General features: G+C 41.4%; 2 protein-coding genes and 1 non-coding gene across 4 annotated transcripts in view; 1 reads left to right on the top strand and 2 right to left on the bottom strand.

Moving 5' to 3' along the window:
* Positions 1-14,760, top strand: part of P2RX7 (purinergic receptor P2X 7) — a 53,742-nt gene extending 38,982 nt beyond the window's left edge. Inside the window, exons 9-13 of one of the 2 annotated variants that reach the window (XM_036875008.1) lie at positions 4,993-5,083; positions 6,367-6,432; positions 6,520-6,669; positions 8,446-8,547; positions 12,031-14,760. In XM_036875008.1, coding sequence (XP_036730903.1) covers positions 4,993-5,083; positions 6,367-6,432; positions 6,520-6,669; positions 8,446-8,547; positions 12,031-12,528 — 907 coding nt within the window. In that variant the 3' untranslated portion in view covers positions 12,529-14,760. Of the gene's footprint in view, positions 1-4,992; positions 5,084-6,366; positions 6,433-6,519; positions 6,670-8,445; positions 8,548-11,403; positions 11,885-12,030 lie in introns of those variants that run through there. The other variant, XM_036875007.1, reaches the window with a different exon arrangement.
* IFT81 (intraflagellar transport 81) overlaps positions 1-17,144 on the bottom strand; it is a 202,807-nt gene that overhangs the window by 160,966 nt on the left and 24,697 nt on the right. The window lies entirely within an intron of this gene.
* LOC118880411 lies at positions 10,062-10,189 on the bottom strand. Its single transcript, XR_005016287.1, has one exon. It is a non-coding gene; the product is annotated as a U4atac minor spliceosomal RNA (small nuclear RNA).

Genomic DNA, 17,144 nt, shown 5'->3' with positions numbered 1-17,144 from the left:
GTCTATACATATAAGACAAAAATATAAGTAAATAAAAAACTCCAAGTCAACATCGTTAGTCACCAGGGAAATGCAAATTTAAACCACAATGAAATATAATGACATGCCCACCAGAATGACTAAAATTAAAAACACTGGAAATTCCAAAGGTTGGCAAGGAGGAGGAGCAACTGGAATTCTCCTACTTTCCTGGTGGGAGTGTAAAATGGTACAACCACATTAGAGAACTGTTGGGACGTTTTCTCTAATGTGGTTGTACCATTTTACACTAAGAGTGGGATTTCTGGTTTAGAGGATAGATGTATGTTATAGATGTAAACATACATCTATCCTCTAAACCAGAAATCCCACTCTTAGGTATTTACCCAAGAGAAAGGAAACATATCTCCACAAAAAGATTCGCACATGAATGTTCACAGCATCCTTACTCATAATAGCCAAAACCCAGAAAGAACCCAAATGTGCAATAACAGGTGAATGGAGAAATAAATTGTGATATATTTATATAATAAAACACTACTTAACAAAAATAAAAATGGAAGAAATTACTGATACACACATCAACATAGATGAATCCCACAGACGTTACATTGAGTGAAAGAAGCCAGACCTGAACGAGTACATTCTATGATGCCATTTATATGAAGTACAAGAACAGGCAAACTTATCTGTGATGACAAAAGATAGAACAATGGCTGCTGGGCTGGGGTTTGGGTGTAGAAAGGAGAAGTAGGAACCGATTGGAAGGGAGCACAAGAGTTTTCTGGGGTAATGGAATGTTCTAGATGTTGGCAGGGATCTAGGTTACATAGAGTATTCATTTGTCAAAACTCATTGAATTGAACCCTTAGGACTTGTGCATTTTATTATTGTATGTTAGTTATACCTCAATAGAACAAACAAATCCAACAAAACCATTTCAGATGATGATAAATGCTTCAAAGAAAATCAAACAAGATAGTGTGATGGGGGTGCGGGGAAATGCAACCAGAGAAGGCCTCTCCAAGCACAGGATAGGACCCCCATAGGCATCATGCACTTTCCTGAGGACTGAGCTTTCCTGTTAAGAAGAGAAACTGCACACATAGGAGTCCATGTTAGGGAATCAACTTGCAAACATATTAGCTTCTCTGAATACTTTTAGTACTAATGGTCTGGACCAGTGGTTCTCAAAGTGCGGGTCCCCATATCAGCATCATGTGGTATCTTGTTAGAAATGCAAATTCTCAGGCTCTACCCCAGACCTACTGAATCAGACACTCTGGGGATTGTCTTCATAAGCCTTCCAGGTTATTCTAATGCAAACTTAAGTTTGAGAATCACTAATCTAGACCCTTGATACTCAAATGTGATCCTGGAACCAGCAACATGGGCCTCACCTGGGAGCTTGTTATGATGTACAATCTCAGCCCCCACTCTCAATTTACTGAGTCAAAATCTGCATCTTAAGATTCCCAGGAGATTCATGTGCACATTAAAATTTGAGAAGCACTGGTCTAGACTATATTATCTAGCATCCTAAACATACTTCCTTCTTAGATGATTCATCTGACTATATTTTCTTTCTACAACCAGGTTGCTAGCTGCCTGGGAGAATGAATAAAATAAAGTATCTACTTAATCTGAGCATGCAAGTACAGGCCAAAGTACACGTGCACGTGCAAACACACACATACACATTCACTGCTTCCTAACCCTTCTGCTAGCACTCTTATTGAGTTCTGGAGGGGTCCACTTAAGCAAATGGCTCTATTTATATTTTACTTAAAGCAGCATCATTAACTGGCAAGCAGGCTTCAAATTTTGTTTTTGTTTTTGGCCTGCACAATGTTTTGAAAGTTGAGACATTCTACATAAAAATATGGACTTCCTATTTTTTTTGAAAATTAAACTATTTGAAAAAAATCAAACCATTTGACAACACTGGCTTCATATTCCACAGGGAGCACTCGGCTAGAGCTGAGTATCAGTGGTTCCCTTTAGAAAGGGCATGTGGCTCTTGGTTTACCACGGTCCTCACCACTCCTTATCGCCTCTTACCTGGCTGCATCACTCATTTCTGTTATCTGGCCCCTATAGGCATTTGAATTTGAGACCCTTGGCTAAAGGCTGGCTGAGATCAAGACGTAAGAGGATTTTGCCTTCTCCGGGTCAGTGCAATTTCATCCAGGGCCCTGAAACCAGCTCCTAGTTTAGGTAATGTTTTGATCATTCCCAGCTGCTCTACTGAATTGGCTTGTGGCCATTAGCAAAAAGAGAAGCCTGGATCAGTGGTCCCCGACTGCCCTCACAGGCTGTTTTTTCAGCAATCAGCAGACGCATGCAGGGCAATGTACCAATCAGATGTTAGCAAATGTCCTTCAAGTCACTGAGCTAAGCCTAAGAACATTAGCTCCTGGAGAGATCTGAGCTTTCTGAAGAACTGGTTGTGATGTTAATATTCTTTTAGAACAAAGTTTTAGAGCATTGGTTCTCTGGAATAAGCACCAGAAGAAATCTTTAGCCAAAAATAAAATGTCAAGATCTGACGGGTAACTGGACAAGTTATTTTCAAATAGCCACACAAAAGGGAAGTTAGAGGTTATGTGAGGTTTATGAGAAAATATAACTTTCTAAAACATAGGAAGGTGAAGGAATTGATCACGTTGCAGAATTCTGTCCTTTACCAAAAGATCCATGGCAAAAGATCCTTTTTCAATTATTCAGTTTATTTACAAGATGTGTAAAGCAGGGAAGACCCACACAGAATAGAATGTCTGATGTGCTTCTCTGCTTCTCAGAATGTGTGTGTGTGTATTCATTTCCTATGGCCGCTATAACAAATTACCACAAACTTGATGGCTTTAAACAACAGAAATTTATCTCTCTCAGTTCTGGGGGCCAGAAGTCCAAAATCAAGGTGTCAGCAGGGACATACTCCCTCTAAAGTCTCTAAGGGAGGATCTTTCCTTGCCTCTTCTAGCTTCTGATGGCTCTAGGTGGTCCTTAACTTGTGGCTGCATCCCTCCAGTATCTGCCTCCGTCTTTACATGGCCTTCTCCTCTGTGTTTCTGTTTCAACTCTCCCCTTCCTTTGTCTTATAAGGATACAGCCATTGGATTTAAGACCCACCCTAAATCCAGGATGATCTCATCTTGAGATCCTTAACTCATTTACATCTGCAAAGATCCTATTTCCAAATAAGGTCACATTCATAGGTGCAGGGGTTAGGCACTTGGACTTATCTTTTTGGGGGGCCATTATTCAACCCACTACAGAGTGTAAAAACATCCTTGCCCAGGGCCTGGTGTTCTGAGTGTGGCCCACTGATCACCTGCATCAGAACCACCTGGTACCTTTCCTGGAAATACAGATTCCTAGAAACACCTCACACCTTTTGAAACCACCCTTTGGGGGTGAGGCCCAGGAATCTGCCTTTTGAACACACTTCCCAAGTGATTCTTGCCCTCAGTTTGAGAACCACTGTACCAAGACCCTGAAAGCAGAAATTCAAGTATTTACTATACAATGTTAACCTTCCAGCAAAACAGCTTGCATAGAGAGATAATGCAACCCTGGGGCATGGAGTGGTGATGCATGCTTGCTTTGTATTTTAAAAAACAAATCAATTAATAGAGCAGAAGAAAGTACTGTCATGGAATGAGAACAATCAGATGCAAAGAAACTGAAACCCCTTTGGCCAGAAACAGGCATTGAAGCACCTGAGAATATCTAACTGATCTCAATGTCAGATCGAGAGTTTAAAAAGAATAAGAATTTCAGATGTTCCATACTATATTCTGGCAGAGCATCCGTTTTCTGTTTTCTTCTCTCCCCACACCTGTAAATAGATTATGAATTAATAACTCAAAGAAAATATATGTCCTTACCTAAAAACAACCACCAAAAGTGGTAAGAGGGAGAGTCAGATTTAAAAGTTTTGTGAGGCATGTGGCTTAAGCCTTCCTAATTATTCATGAAAAACAAAACATGCCACTTTCCCTGACTGTAGCACTGATGAGGGTTGCATATTTGGGATGACTGTGATTTGTGCCCAGGTCTTAATTTATAAAGGTGACTGAGTGATAACGCAGAGAAGTCAATGCCCTTGAAAGAAGAATTTCCCGAGAGGTGGGGCACACCAGGCCACACAGGGCCACAGGGGGAAGCACCAGGTTTGGTCAGGGGTTAGCAGGAGAAAGGGGAAAGCACAGCCCAGAGCCTTTACTGTGTTTTCTGTGGGAAAGGCAAGGCAGGGCAGGGGAAACAGCTTAGGATTGGCTAGTTTGAGTAGTTGGTGGGCTCTGGGCTACAGGGGTGGTCTCTGGTTGTCTGGTACTTGGCCCTGGGCAAGTTAGGGCAGGGGAAATGCAGGCTGGGTGTGTGAAAGTTAGATACAGGTGGTGGCTGGAGATGTGGACTCAGGATTGGTCAGAGGGTTTGTAACATGATTTTCACATACTCGCAAAAGCTGGATTGCAGGGGGATTGTAAACAACATTGTCTGCTAGTTTGGCCCTGGTGATAATGGATGCCAAACAGACAAATACAGAATCTTAAGAAAACACAGTTAGAGCAGATTGCTGAGGGGCACCTGTTCCCAATCCATTAATTAGTATCTAAGATTCACCCTCCCCCTCTTTGTTCTAGAAGCTAAACTTTTCCCTCTTAGAGAATGATCAGAGTGCTTGACGTTATTTTTTTAAATTTCTCTTGTTGTTAACCCTGTACTGGTTAAAAATTGTTCATTTTAATCTTAAACTAAAACACAGACTTTCCATCATCCTGTGATGCTGGAAGTAGAGAAGGTGAGGTAGGGAAGTGGTGCCTTGGTTCCAGGTGAAGAGAGAGAGAATTTCATGGGTTTGGATAGTGTTCTTCCCTTTGCCAACCACAGCAGAGCTAGAAGATGGACAAAGAAGACTAGATCGACTACTGCTTCGGTTTTTCTTTTCATAAAATACCAGCACTTCCACATAGATCTTTATAAATATGTATCCTTTTCCTCCTACAGATACGCCAAGTACTATAAGGAAAATAATATCGAAAAGCGGACCCTGATAAAAGCCTTTGGGATCCGTTTTGACATCCTGGTTTTTGGCACCGTAAGTCTCTTCTCTGCTCTCAGCCACTGGCATCTCCATTCCTATGACTGTGTCTTAATTATTGCTGTAGTATCTCAAAGGGTGAACGTTTTGGTCATAGTCGTTAGCTGGCACTGTGCATCTTGCATGTGGGATCAGAGAGGGGGAAGAAATGTCCTTGTTCATGGACAAGTCATCTAATGAGTACAAGAGTGGGCTTGGGGAAAAAACCTAATACTCAAATTTCAATATACTCTGATGCTTAAAAAAGAGAGAGAAAGAAATCCCTCTGCAAAATACTTAGTAAGGAATCCAATTCAAATGGGCTTAGGAAAAAAGAAGTCTTTTTTTTTTTTTAGTTCACATAACTGAAAAATCCAGAGGCAATTTTCAGGCTTCGGGCATCACTGAATCCAGATGTCTTAACAACATCATCAGGAATCTGCCTCCCTCCATCTCTTACATTTGTTCTCCTCTGTTTTGGTGTCATTCACAGCAGGTCATCACTATGCAGTTGTGTTAGCAGCTACTTATACCTTAGCAATTTAGCAACCTCAGTGAAAAGAGAACATCTCAGCAAAAGCCTCAGCAGATGCCACTGGCTTTGACTGGCCCAATATGGGCCAGATGCTCACTTCTGAACTAATTACTATGACCAGGGTCACTCACAATGGCTGGTCTTAGACCAGCCCTGAACCAGCCCCTTCCCCGCAAACTACATGGACTGAGTATGGACACAAACGGTTCTCCAAAATGGGCATGCTGTCTCCAGGAGGAGGGGAGGCTGGGTATGCAAAAATCAACAGATGCCCACATACCTTGTCTGACAGCGTATTACTTATGTAACATGGTGATAAGCAGCACAAGAATCGATGAGATATAGTGAGAGGATACAAAGACACTGAGAATAAAAACCACAAGGACATCTATGGGAAGAGTTCGTGCAGACATTCCTTCCCTCTGTTTCCAAAGTAATCTCAAATCACTTTTAGGAAAAGCTCTTTTGAAACCCTCACCTTGAATGGAAAAACAAACTTTCAATGGTTCTCTTCTCAATGTGTGAGTTCCAGTGCTTATTTGTTTAAAACATCCATGTTTTCAAGCACATCCTGAAAGGCAGAAGCAGGAGGAATGGGATTCATATTTTCAGTCTCCTTAATCTTTGTTGCCGTGAACACTTTGGATGCATCTGTCAAATTCACGGCACTAGACTCCCTCCTCTGCTGGAACTTACAATTACATGTTAGAGCAAAAGAGCATTGCTCTGAAGTTCAACCGGGTAACCTTTTGTACTCTGTTTCCAGGGAGGAAAATTTGACATTATCCAGCTGATCGTGTACATCGGTTCAAACCTCTCTTACTTTGGTTTGGTAAGGGATTCTCTTTCTCACATTTTATGAAAATGATTTGGCAAAAGGAAGTTTCACTGACATGGTGCTTGTCTGGGTTTTTCCCAGGCCACTGTGTTCATTGACTTTCTCATCAACACTTACTCAAATAAATGCTGTCGATCCCGTATTTATCCCTGTTGCAAGTGCTGTGAACCCTGTGCAGTCAATGAATACTACTACAGGAAGACGTGTGAATCCATTGTGGAGCCAAAGCAGGTAAGGCTTGCTGTGTCTATGGGATGTTAAAACACCTGTATGGCCCATTGGATCGCGGAGAAGTATGCAAAAATAAGGCCAAAATCATAGGTGTAATCAATCCCATGGTGGATAATTCTCTGGACTCTACCCCAATCCACCATCTCTCAGATGAATCCTTTAGTTTTAGTGAAGAATAGACACAAAAATGGAGAAGCAAGATATAGGGAAAACAAATTTTTATGTTCCAGGATTTGTCAGTTTTGTCAGATTTATTAAATTGGTTGTGCAAAAAATGTATAATGACTTTGGAGAACAATTTGTAAATCTAGTAACATTTAAATGGGACATACTTTACAGCCTGGCATTTCCACTTCTCTATACCTGCCTTAGAGAAACACTCACATGGGTACCCAAGTAGTACACATGTACAAGATGTCCATCACAGTGCTGTTTGTGACAGTGAAGAGGAGCATCTGCCCAAATGTCCAATAGGTGAAAGGTGAAATAAACTATGATAAATCCATAGTAAGGAATGCCTGGCACCAGTTTTTAAAAATGAGGTAGATTATTATAAAAGCAAACGTTTACGTAGCATTTCCAATGCTACGTAAACGTTAACTCACTGAAACTTCACACAGCCCTACATGTAGGTTTATGGGATTATGATTATTAGCAGAACTCTAGATAGGTGCTACTATTATCTCTTTCTATAGATGAGGAAATTGAGGCACAGGAAGGTTAAATAATTTGCCCAAAGTCATACAGTTAGTAAGTGGCAGAGCTGAAATTCCAACTCAGGCAGGCTGGTTTCAGAATCCATGTTTATAACCACTACGTTATAGGTACTGGCATGAGCAAATATCCAAGACGTTTGTTGACAGGAAAAAAGCAAACTATGGAACAATATATATGGTATGATATATAGGTTAAAAAGCAACAATACACATAAACTAATTCTATGTTTTTTCTACACGTATATTATGTATGTCCATTTATATACACACACATATAGATTCTGCATACTTTCTACATGTATTATACACACACACATATAAGTGTGTGTGGGGAGGTAATATATGTATAAAAAAAGGTACTGGACACTCATAAAAGTGGTAACAGTGATTGCTTCTGGAAAGGAGCCTAGGATGGGGGAGTGGTCAGAGTGGTCAAATTTTAGTTCATCTGTATGGTTTTGATTTGATTAATTTGGAATTTACTACATTGACTCCATGATTTCCTCCAATCAAAGAGAAATCTCTGGTATTTAAAAACAACAGAGAGTTTCTTTCTTTTATCCAAGAACATTGCTGTCCTTTTTTAGCAGCTGAATGCACAATTCATTGTTCATTGTACATGTATTTGCAATTAAAGTAAAAGTTCATCTTTGCAACTAAAATTAATCACCATTTCATGGCCCAAGATGGGATGAAATTTAATGAAAATATAAATAATTTAAGATTCAATAGTATAACTTTCTGGAGATATTCAACCTAGAGTAACTGAAATTGAGGGAACACAACAAAGGAATTTTACATAGCACTTGGGGGACCTAGAGATACTAGGCAGTAAGCTGTGGATACTCTAAATCTACAAATTAAGGTGCTTGGGGCTCCATTTCTGATTTACCTTTAGACTCAGAATCATTCTTTCTTCGTTAGCAAGAGTTTTTGGTTAGCTTGTGTAACAGGTTGTCATTTGGAAATAGGAATAACAGTTGACTTTAGATATGTTCAGATATGCAATTCGTGATAATTCTGAACTAAAATTGGTAACCTTTTAATCTTTATTTCCTAGACATTAAAATATGTGTCCTTTGTGGATGAACCCCACATTAGGATGGTAAACCAAAGGCTACTTGGGAGAAGTCTGCAAGATGTTGAAGGTGAAGAAGTGCCAGTAAGTTATTTTGTCTTTTTTTTTTTCTCGGTCACGCCGCACAGCATGCAGGATCTTAGTTCCCCAATCAGGGATCGAACCCTTGCCCCTGCAGTGGAAGCGCAGAGTCCTAACCACTGGACTGCCAGCAAATTCCTGTTAGTCTTTTTTCCTTTTTTAAGAGAAAACTTACTATTTTTTAAAAATTTATTTATTTATTTATTTATTTATTTTTGGCTGCATTGGGTCTTCGTTGCTGTGTGCTGGCTTTCTCTAGTTGCGGCGAGCGGGGGCTGCTCCTCGTTGTGATGCGTGGGCTTCTCATTGTGGTGGCTTCTCCTGCTGCGGAGCACGGGCTCTAGGCACACGGGCCTCAGTAGTTGTGGCACACGGGCTTAGTTGCTCCGCGGCATGTGGGATCCTCCAGACCAGGGCTCGAACCCGTGTCCCCTGCACTGGCCGGCGGATTCCTAACCACTGTGCCACCAGGGAAGCCCAAAGCTTACTATTAAATATAAATATATCTAGAAATGTGTATAAATCACAATTGATGACTTGACAAAGTAAACCACATGTAACACATGTAACAAGCACCCAGATTTAAAAAGTGACTATTACTAGCAGAAGTCCCTTTTATGCCTCCAAATTACTACCTTCCCTTAAAAGTAGTCATTATCCTGTATTCAAGGTTAGTTTTACCTCTTCTAGAATTTTTTTATTTAAAAAATTATTTTATTTTATTTTTAGAATTTTTAAAAAATTTTAATCCTATAGTATGTATTCATTACATACTCTGTTGAGTGTCTGGCTTCCTTCCCTCAATATTATTTTTGTGAGAGTCATCCATGATGTTGTATATAGCAATGGTTCATTCTCATTGTTGTATAATTTCCGTTTTATAAACATTCAATTTATTTATCCATTCTATTGTTGAATGAACTACCTATTTGGGTAGTTTCCACTTTGGGGTTCATGCCAATGATGCTGCTACAGTAAACGTATGGCACCTAAGAGTGGAACTGCTAAGTCATAAGGCAGGTGTGTGTTCAGCTTTAGTAGATACTACCTAACAGTTCTCTGAAGTGGGTGCTCTAATTCACACTCCCCCCAGCAGTTCTGGCTGCTGGACATCTTCACTAACTGCATTAGTTTTCTACAACTGCCATAATAAATGACCACAAACTAGGTAGCTTGGAACAACAGAAATTTACTCTCTCACAGTTCTGGAGGCCAGAATTCTGAAATCAAGGTGTCAGCAGGGCTGTGCTCCCTTTGAAGGCTCTAGGGGAGGTTCCTTTCTTGCTTCTTCCAGTTCTAGGAGCTTATTACACCTGTTAGGATGTCCAGTACAATACTGAATAGAAGTGATAAGACCAAGCATCTTTGTCTCATTCCCTATCTCAGGAAGAAAGTTTTTTATTTCACTATAGTACTTGCTGTAGGTCTTTTTTTTTTTTTCCGGCCTCGCCCCACGTCTTGCGGGATCCTAGTTCCCAGACCAGGGATTGAACCCGGCCCACCAAAGTGAAAGCGCCACGTCCTAACCACTGGACCGCCAGGGAAGTCCCTGCTGTAGGTTTTTTTTTTTTTTTCTTAGGCGTTAGCAGTACTGCCCTCGCTACACGCTCATCGGACAGTAGCGCAACCCCAGGAAAAGGATGGTTTGCTGTAGGTTTTTAAAGAATGCTCTATCAGATTAAGAAAATTCCCCTCTGCTCCTAGTTCACTAAGAATTTTTATCATGAATGGATACTGAGCTTTAAAATAACGTGTTTTTTCTGCTTCTTTCCAAATCAATGAGTTTTCTTTTCTTCTGTCATGTGGTGCATTACACTGATTGGTTTTCAAATATTAAGCCAACCTTGCAGGAATCTGCAATAACATCAGTTTGAGTGCGATGTATGATTCTTTGTATTTACTGCTGGATTCAATTCACTAATATTTAAGAATTTTACATCTTTTCTTGAGAGAGTCTGGCCAAAATTCTTCCACTCTTGTAAAGTTTTTATCAGATCTGGGTATAAAGTGAACTCCTGTGTGTTGGGGTGGGGGTGGTAATATACACATAACCTAAAATTTACCATTTTAATCATTTTAAAGTGTGAAGTTCAGGGACTTCCCTGGTGGTCCAGTGGTTGGGACTCTGTGCTCCCAATGCGGGGGGCCCGGGTTTGATCCCTGGTCGGGGAGATGTATCCCACATGCTGCAACTGGAAGAGCCCATGTGCCGCAACTGAAGATCCTGCATGCTGCAGCGAGGATCCTGCGCACGGCGGTGAGGATCCCCCATGCTGCGGCTGGGAGCCGGCGTAGCCAAATAAATGAATAAATACATAATTTTTTTAAAGAGGAAAAAAAAATAAAGTGTACAGTTCAGTGACAGTTAGTACATCCACAATGCTGTGCAACCATCACCACTATCTAGCTCCAGAGCCTTTTCACACCCCAAAAGGAAACCTTGTATCCATTCAGCAGCCACTACTCAGTCACTTCTCCCCAGCCCCTGGCAACCACTAATCTGCTTTCTGTAGATATCTGTATACATGGATTTACCTATTTTGGACATTTCATGTAAATTGAATCATATGATATTTGTCCTCTTATGTCTGGCTTCTTTCATTTAGCATAATGTCAAGGTTCCATCCATGTTTAGCTAAACATCCATGTTTAGCATTTGTCAGCACTTCATTCATTTTTATAGCTGAATAATAGTCCATTGTATGAACATAACATTTTTTAATCCATTCATCCATTGATGGACACTTAGGTTATTTTCACCCTTTGGCTATTATAATAGTGCTGCTATGAACATTCATGTACAAGAACCATTCGATTTTAATGTACTTAACTCAGACTTTCTTCGTCTGGTGAATGAAGGTATATGTCATGAAGAATAGACATAAATGATGGCAATTATGGCAACTTCCACTGGAGGATAACAAATGGATTTTTTCAGAAAAGGGAGCATGGTGAGAAAGGAGAAAGCAGAGCTAAGTCAACAAATATTTACTGTCTACTATGTGTGGGCACTGTCCTAGGCATTGGGAATACAGGCAGTAAACAAAGCAAACAGGGCCCCTGCTTTCATGTGGAAGAAGAATCATTAAGTAAACATATCAGTTCATAAGATCATTTCCTCATAACAAACATAGAACATCATTATGTGATAAGAGAATGACCTGGGAGGAGGGGAACTCCCTAGATCAGGTGGTCAAGGCAAGAAGGTCTCTCCGAAGAGATATATGTATTGAGGTGCTGGCTTTTCTGAATTTCACTTTCCAAATCCGTAAAATGGAGATCAGAACACATATCTCAAGAGGTTCTCCGAGAGCCTAAATGAGGCAATGCTTGCGAAACACAGTCCTGATATATACATTTAGTAAATGATAGCTACTAGTATTAATGTAATATTAAATGTAATTTTATAAGTTAATAATAAAATTAAAGATCCTAGAACCCTAGGGGTTGTCAGTGCTGATGGGTGTGGAAACTTGCCTTTTTCAGAGACCCCCGATGGACTTCACAGACTTGTCCAGGCTGCCTCTGTCTCTTCACGAGCCACCCCCCACTCCTGGACAACCAGAGGCTATCCAGCTGCTCAGTGAAGGGGCAACCCCTAGATCCAGTGACTGCCCGAATTGGTGCCAGTGCGGAAGGTGCCTCCCATCCCAACTCCCTGAGAGACAAAGATGCTTGGAGGAGCTGTGCTGTCGGAAAAAGCTGGGTGCCTGTATCACCACCTCAGAGCCGTTCAAGAAGCTTATCCTGTCCAGACACGTCCTGCAGTTCCTCCTGCACTACCAGGAGCCCTTGCTGGTGCTCGATGCAGATTCTACCAACAGCCAGCTGCGGCACTGCGCCTACAGGTGCTATACTACGTGGCGCTTTGGCTCCCAGGACCTGGCTGACTTTGCCATCCTGCCCAGCTGCTGCCGCTGGAGGATCCGGAGAGAGTTTCCCAAGAGGGAAGGCCAGTACAGTGGCTTCAAGAGTCCTTACTGATGTGCTGAGCAGTCATATAACATTGCCTTTGCTTGCACCTTGAGCTTCACCTGCAAAGATGTGTGTCCATATTTTCAGCCAAAGGGAAATATGCTTTCCTCCTCCCCCAGCTCTGTATGTGTCAGAGAGCAAAGTGACCAGGGTAAACAAACAGCAAATAAACTAGAATCCCTCAGCATGGACTGAGAGTCAAGAGATTCAGATTTATATCTCCATTCTATCCCTAGGAAGTTGTGTGATCCTAGGCCTTTAACCTCTGTACCTCAGTTGCCTTATTATCCAACCTATTGTTTCACAGGGATATTAGGAGAGCAAATTGAGACAGTGTACACAAACTCTCTTATTAACGCATAAAGAGCTACATGAATATGAAGCAGCTCATTTGGAGGTGAGACTAGGATAATGTCCAACTATCAACCAACCCTTGGGTCCTGGTTAAAGAATGGGGAGGATTAAAAGTTTTGGCACAAATTTTTTGGCATTTGTCCTATAGGACCTGAGGGGTTATATCTCCTCCCCTTGTGTCTTGGCAGCTCTGATCACTTTATCCAATGATAAAGTGATGCTGTGTCAGGTTCAGGGTCTTGGTCTTAAGATGCTGTCAGCTTCCACTTCCTGTCCCTTGAAACTCTTGCTGTGAAGGAAGCAAGCTCCCATGTAAAAATCTGCCTATCCTGAGTCCACCCTGCTGTGAAGAAGCCCAAGCAGCCATGTGAAGAGGAGAGATGCTCCCAGCATTCAAGCCATCCAAGCCCATGGGAGAGAAGAAGCCCTTCAGATGATTCCAGATCCTGCTAACATATGACTGCAACTGCATCAGACAACCCAAGTGATAGCTACCCAGTGAAAACACAGAACAAAAATTGTTATTTTAAACCACTATGTTTTGGGTTGTCTGTTACATAGCGACAGATAACTGGGACAGAGAGCAAGCCTGATTCATGGGATGTAGACTCAGCCCTCATCTTCTCTGGGTCTAAGACGTGTGTCCAGGCTTTCAGCCAAAAAATCCCTGGAGCCCCTCGGGGGCTTGGGTTTCTATTTGGCAGTTCTAGAAGAGCTGCAGACCAAATCAGGTAACTCACCAGACCAGCCCTGGAATCCATCAAATCTAACTGCTGAGCTACCCAATACATTTCAATCCACATCACATTTCTATGACTGGAAGTAAGTATTGCTGTTAAAAACTGGAACAAGCCACCTTTATGCCTTTAACATCCTGTACTTTGCAGCCAATTACAATGGATGCAGTCTGGATGCTACTTAAAAAGCAACTCACACTCAAACCTTTTACCATTTCTATACGTCAACTGCTAAGAGTATAAAAATGAATAGCAGGTTTTAGGATCCTCCTGCAGGATTTCCGTTTCAAGGTTTTGGCACTAGAACGGACTATTTCTAAACGACAACTATTTTAAAGAATAAATAGAGAACGCTATTCAAAACGGTGACTAATGAAGGATCTGTGAGTTTTTAATACATACTCTAAGATTTACCATTTTGACACTTTTTAGAAGTCATCAGCTTTCTACTGTTTTAATGTAAGATAATATGAACAAAAACCTTCTTTTTTGGTCCCAGGATTTCACCTGGCTTTAAACTCAGGAATCAAGTTAACTGGGCCAGATTTAACTCTCATTTTTACTACCTTTCAGAGATATTTTTGAAAAGTGAATTACATATGACTTCTTCAGAACTGAAATTTTTTACTCTGAGAATGCTATGTAACTGCTACAGATTTCCATTCTGATAGCCTCTGAGCCTTCACATGTTATTTTTTGATGCCTTCCCCCTAGTGTGTTTCTGTCACCTTGTGGAGACCCCAGATGGAGTCAGCATTTGGAATGACAAATAATCACTGGATCCACCTGTTGTTTTCACCTTTCCCAGATGCTCTGGGTGAGAAGGTGAGAGGGTGATGTGTTATGTGCTATGTGCAAAATGTCTGACACTTTCTACAACAGCATGCATCATATTTATATTCTTAGTTTTGGTCTACAGTAGAAAATAGTGTCATCGCCAAAGGCATCCCAAGGAAAGTCACATTTTGTAGGATCTGTTTTTTGTACTTAATTCCATTCTCCTGTTATAGTAATTGCATACTATTCACTGCTTCATCTCTGTATTGGAGATCTGCTTTCTTGTAACACTGCCTGATTTCATGTAGCATTGGTTATGGACTTGCATTCCTCTCTTTAGAGGGAACCATTTTTAAAACCCTTCCTAATTCTAGCTTGGCAATGTAGATGTCTTAATAGTTTTGATAATAAAAAAAAATAACGTGTAATTCACGTTTACCGAAGTATTCCTTTTACTTTCTTTTCTCAGAAGATCCCCAAATCAGTTAGCTCATTCATTGACACATTCATTCAACATATACGCACTGAGGCACTTTGACATACAAAGATATGTTTTTAGTCTCTGCCCCCAGTTCCTAACACAGAGCTCCTAAATCCCCTGGAATTTAGAACTGTCTTGTGTTCTAATGAGGCCACTCTTGGTGGGTTCCTGGATAACTTCAGGAAGGGGGCTGGTCACCAGAAAGACCAAGCCATGATTAGAAGCTTAGAACTTTCAGTCCTACCACCTTATCCTCTAGAGTGGGGAGGGGTTGGAAATTGAGTTAATAATCGATTTTGACTATGTGATAAAGCCTCCATAAAAACCCCTACACTGTGGGGTTAAGAAAGCTTCCATACTGATGAATACATCCACATTTGGGGAGGGTGGTACACCCCCAACTCCACAAGGACAAAAGCTTCTGCACTCAGGACCCTTCTGGCCCTCACTCTATGTAACTCTTCATCTGGCTGTTCATCTGTATCTTTTAACATATCCTTTATAATAAATGGGTAAATATAAGTGTTTCCCTGAGTTATACGAGCCACTACAGCAAATTACTGAACCTGAAGAGGGGGTTATAGGAACCCCCAATTTATAACCAGTTGGTCAGAAGTACAGGTGACAACCCTGGACATGACTGGTGTCTGAAGTGGGGGACAATCTTGTAGGACTGAACCCTTAACCTGTGGGGTCTACGCTAACTCCAGGTAATTAATGTCATAATTGAATTGCAAGACACCCAGTTGGTGTCTGGAGAGTTGGAGAATTGGTTGGTGTGGGAAAACCCCACGCACATTTGGTGTCAGAAGTGTTACGAGTAGAGTATAGGTAAACAGGAGTTTTCTTCTAGGCACTTACTAGAGATCAATGATAAATAAGGTTGCCACTCCCATGGAGATGTGAGGAGATGGACATTAATCAAATAATTCAAACAAATATAAACTTGTAACTTATGATGAGTATCATGATGAAGAAGGTAAAAGATGTTCTGAGAGCCTATAATAGGGGAACTTGACCTATTTGGGGAAATCAGAGAAATCTTCCCTGAGGGAAGGAGCTCTTCAGCTGAAACTTGAAGGATAAGTTCTAGATAACTATGTGAGTTGGGGAGGAAAGAGCATTCTAGGTCAAGACAATAGCATGTACAAAGGTCCTGGGGCTGACAAAAAGCATAGAAGGTTTGCAGAATTTAAAGGAGACCTGTATGCCTGCTCCATAAATAGTATGGGGAAGTAAGGAATGAGATAAGACTGTACAGGCAGGGGTTGGACTGCACAGAGCCTTGAAGGTCATGGCAAGGAGTTCTGTCTTTATATTAAGAAAGACCAAAGGAGACCCACTGAAGGGTTTTAAGTAGGAGCCTAGTAAGATTATATTTCATTTTTAAAAGATCATTCTGATCGCCAAGAGTGGTGATAGATATAGTTTTAATTTTCATTTCAGTCTTTCCCTACTCTGTGAAACACGTGTCCCAAATATGCAGCAAAATGGACTGATTCTCTTTTCTCTCCTGCTCTTCCTCTCCCGGCAGTGAGAGCACCGAGTCCTAACCACTGGAACACCAGGGAATTCCCATTATGCCTTGATATTTAGAATATCTCCTGTCCCAAGTTGGTGGGCATGAGAACACTCGTTGAGCTTTGGGTCAGGGTCAAGAATGTGCCAAATCTAGAGACAAGGGGCAGTCAACAGAGCCTACAGATGCATTCCACCCTGTGGTGTAAGGCCTAAAATCAAGGTCTAATATTACATGCTGCCTTAACATCTGGTGAAATCAGGAGGGCCTAGCTTGGCTTAACTGCAAGTTTTTCTTCTTGGTCTGATCGAAAATGTCACCTAGTTAAACAACCTTCCTCATCAGATGGACCAGATGCAGTTTCTGCCGATCACTGCATAGTGGATTTGCGTTCCCCACCAGGCCATGGAATTATCCAAAAGAGCCAACGACATTCTCCTGTGGGAACCACAGGACACCTCACCCTCCAGATACTACAAAGCAAGCTTGCCTCCCACTGCCTCTGGTTGTTCACTCTGTTCCTAAATGCTACCCCCATGTGACCCTGCAGGGCGTGTGGTATCCTTCTTCCCTGTGCTGTGAGTATATGTGACCAATGAACTGCTGCCAATTTCAGCTGTCCAGTGCTGGGTGTCATATGTTCGGCCATCCCCATACCCCTAGGGTGGGAATCCCTCCCTTACCAATGCGGTGAAGAGGAGGTGATTAAGATACCCTTAAACCCAGTTGCCCTAAAAAATTAGAGGCTTGGCTTCTG

The sequence above is a fragment of the Balaenoptera musculus genome, chromosome 14 (genome assembly GCF_009873245.2).
Source record: "Balaenoptera musculus isolate JJ_BM4_2016_0621 chromosome 14, mBalMus1.pri.v3, whole genome shotgun sequence".
Classification (NCBI taxonomy): Eukaryota; Metazoa; Chordata; class Mammalia; order Artiodactyla; family Balaenopteridae; genus Balaenoptera; species Balaenoptera musculus.
Note: the sequence above shows the minus strand (reverse complement) of the source record. Positions and strands in the feature narration are given on the sequence as shown.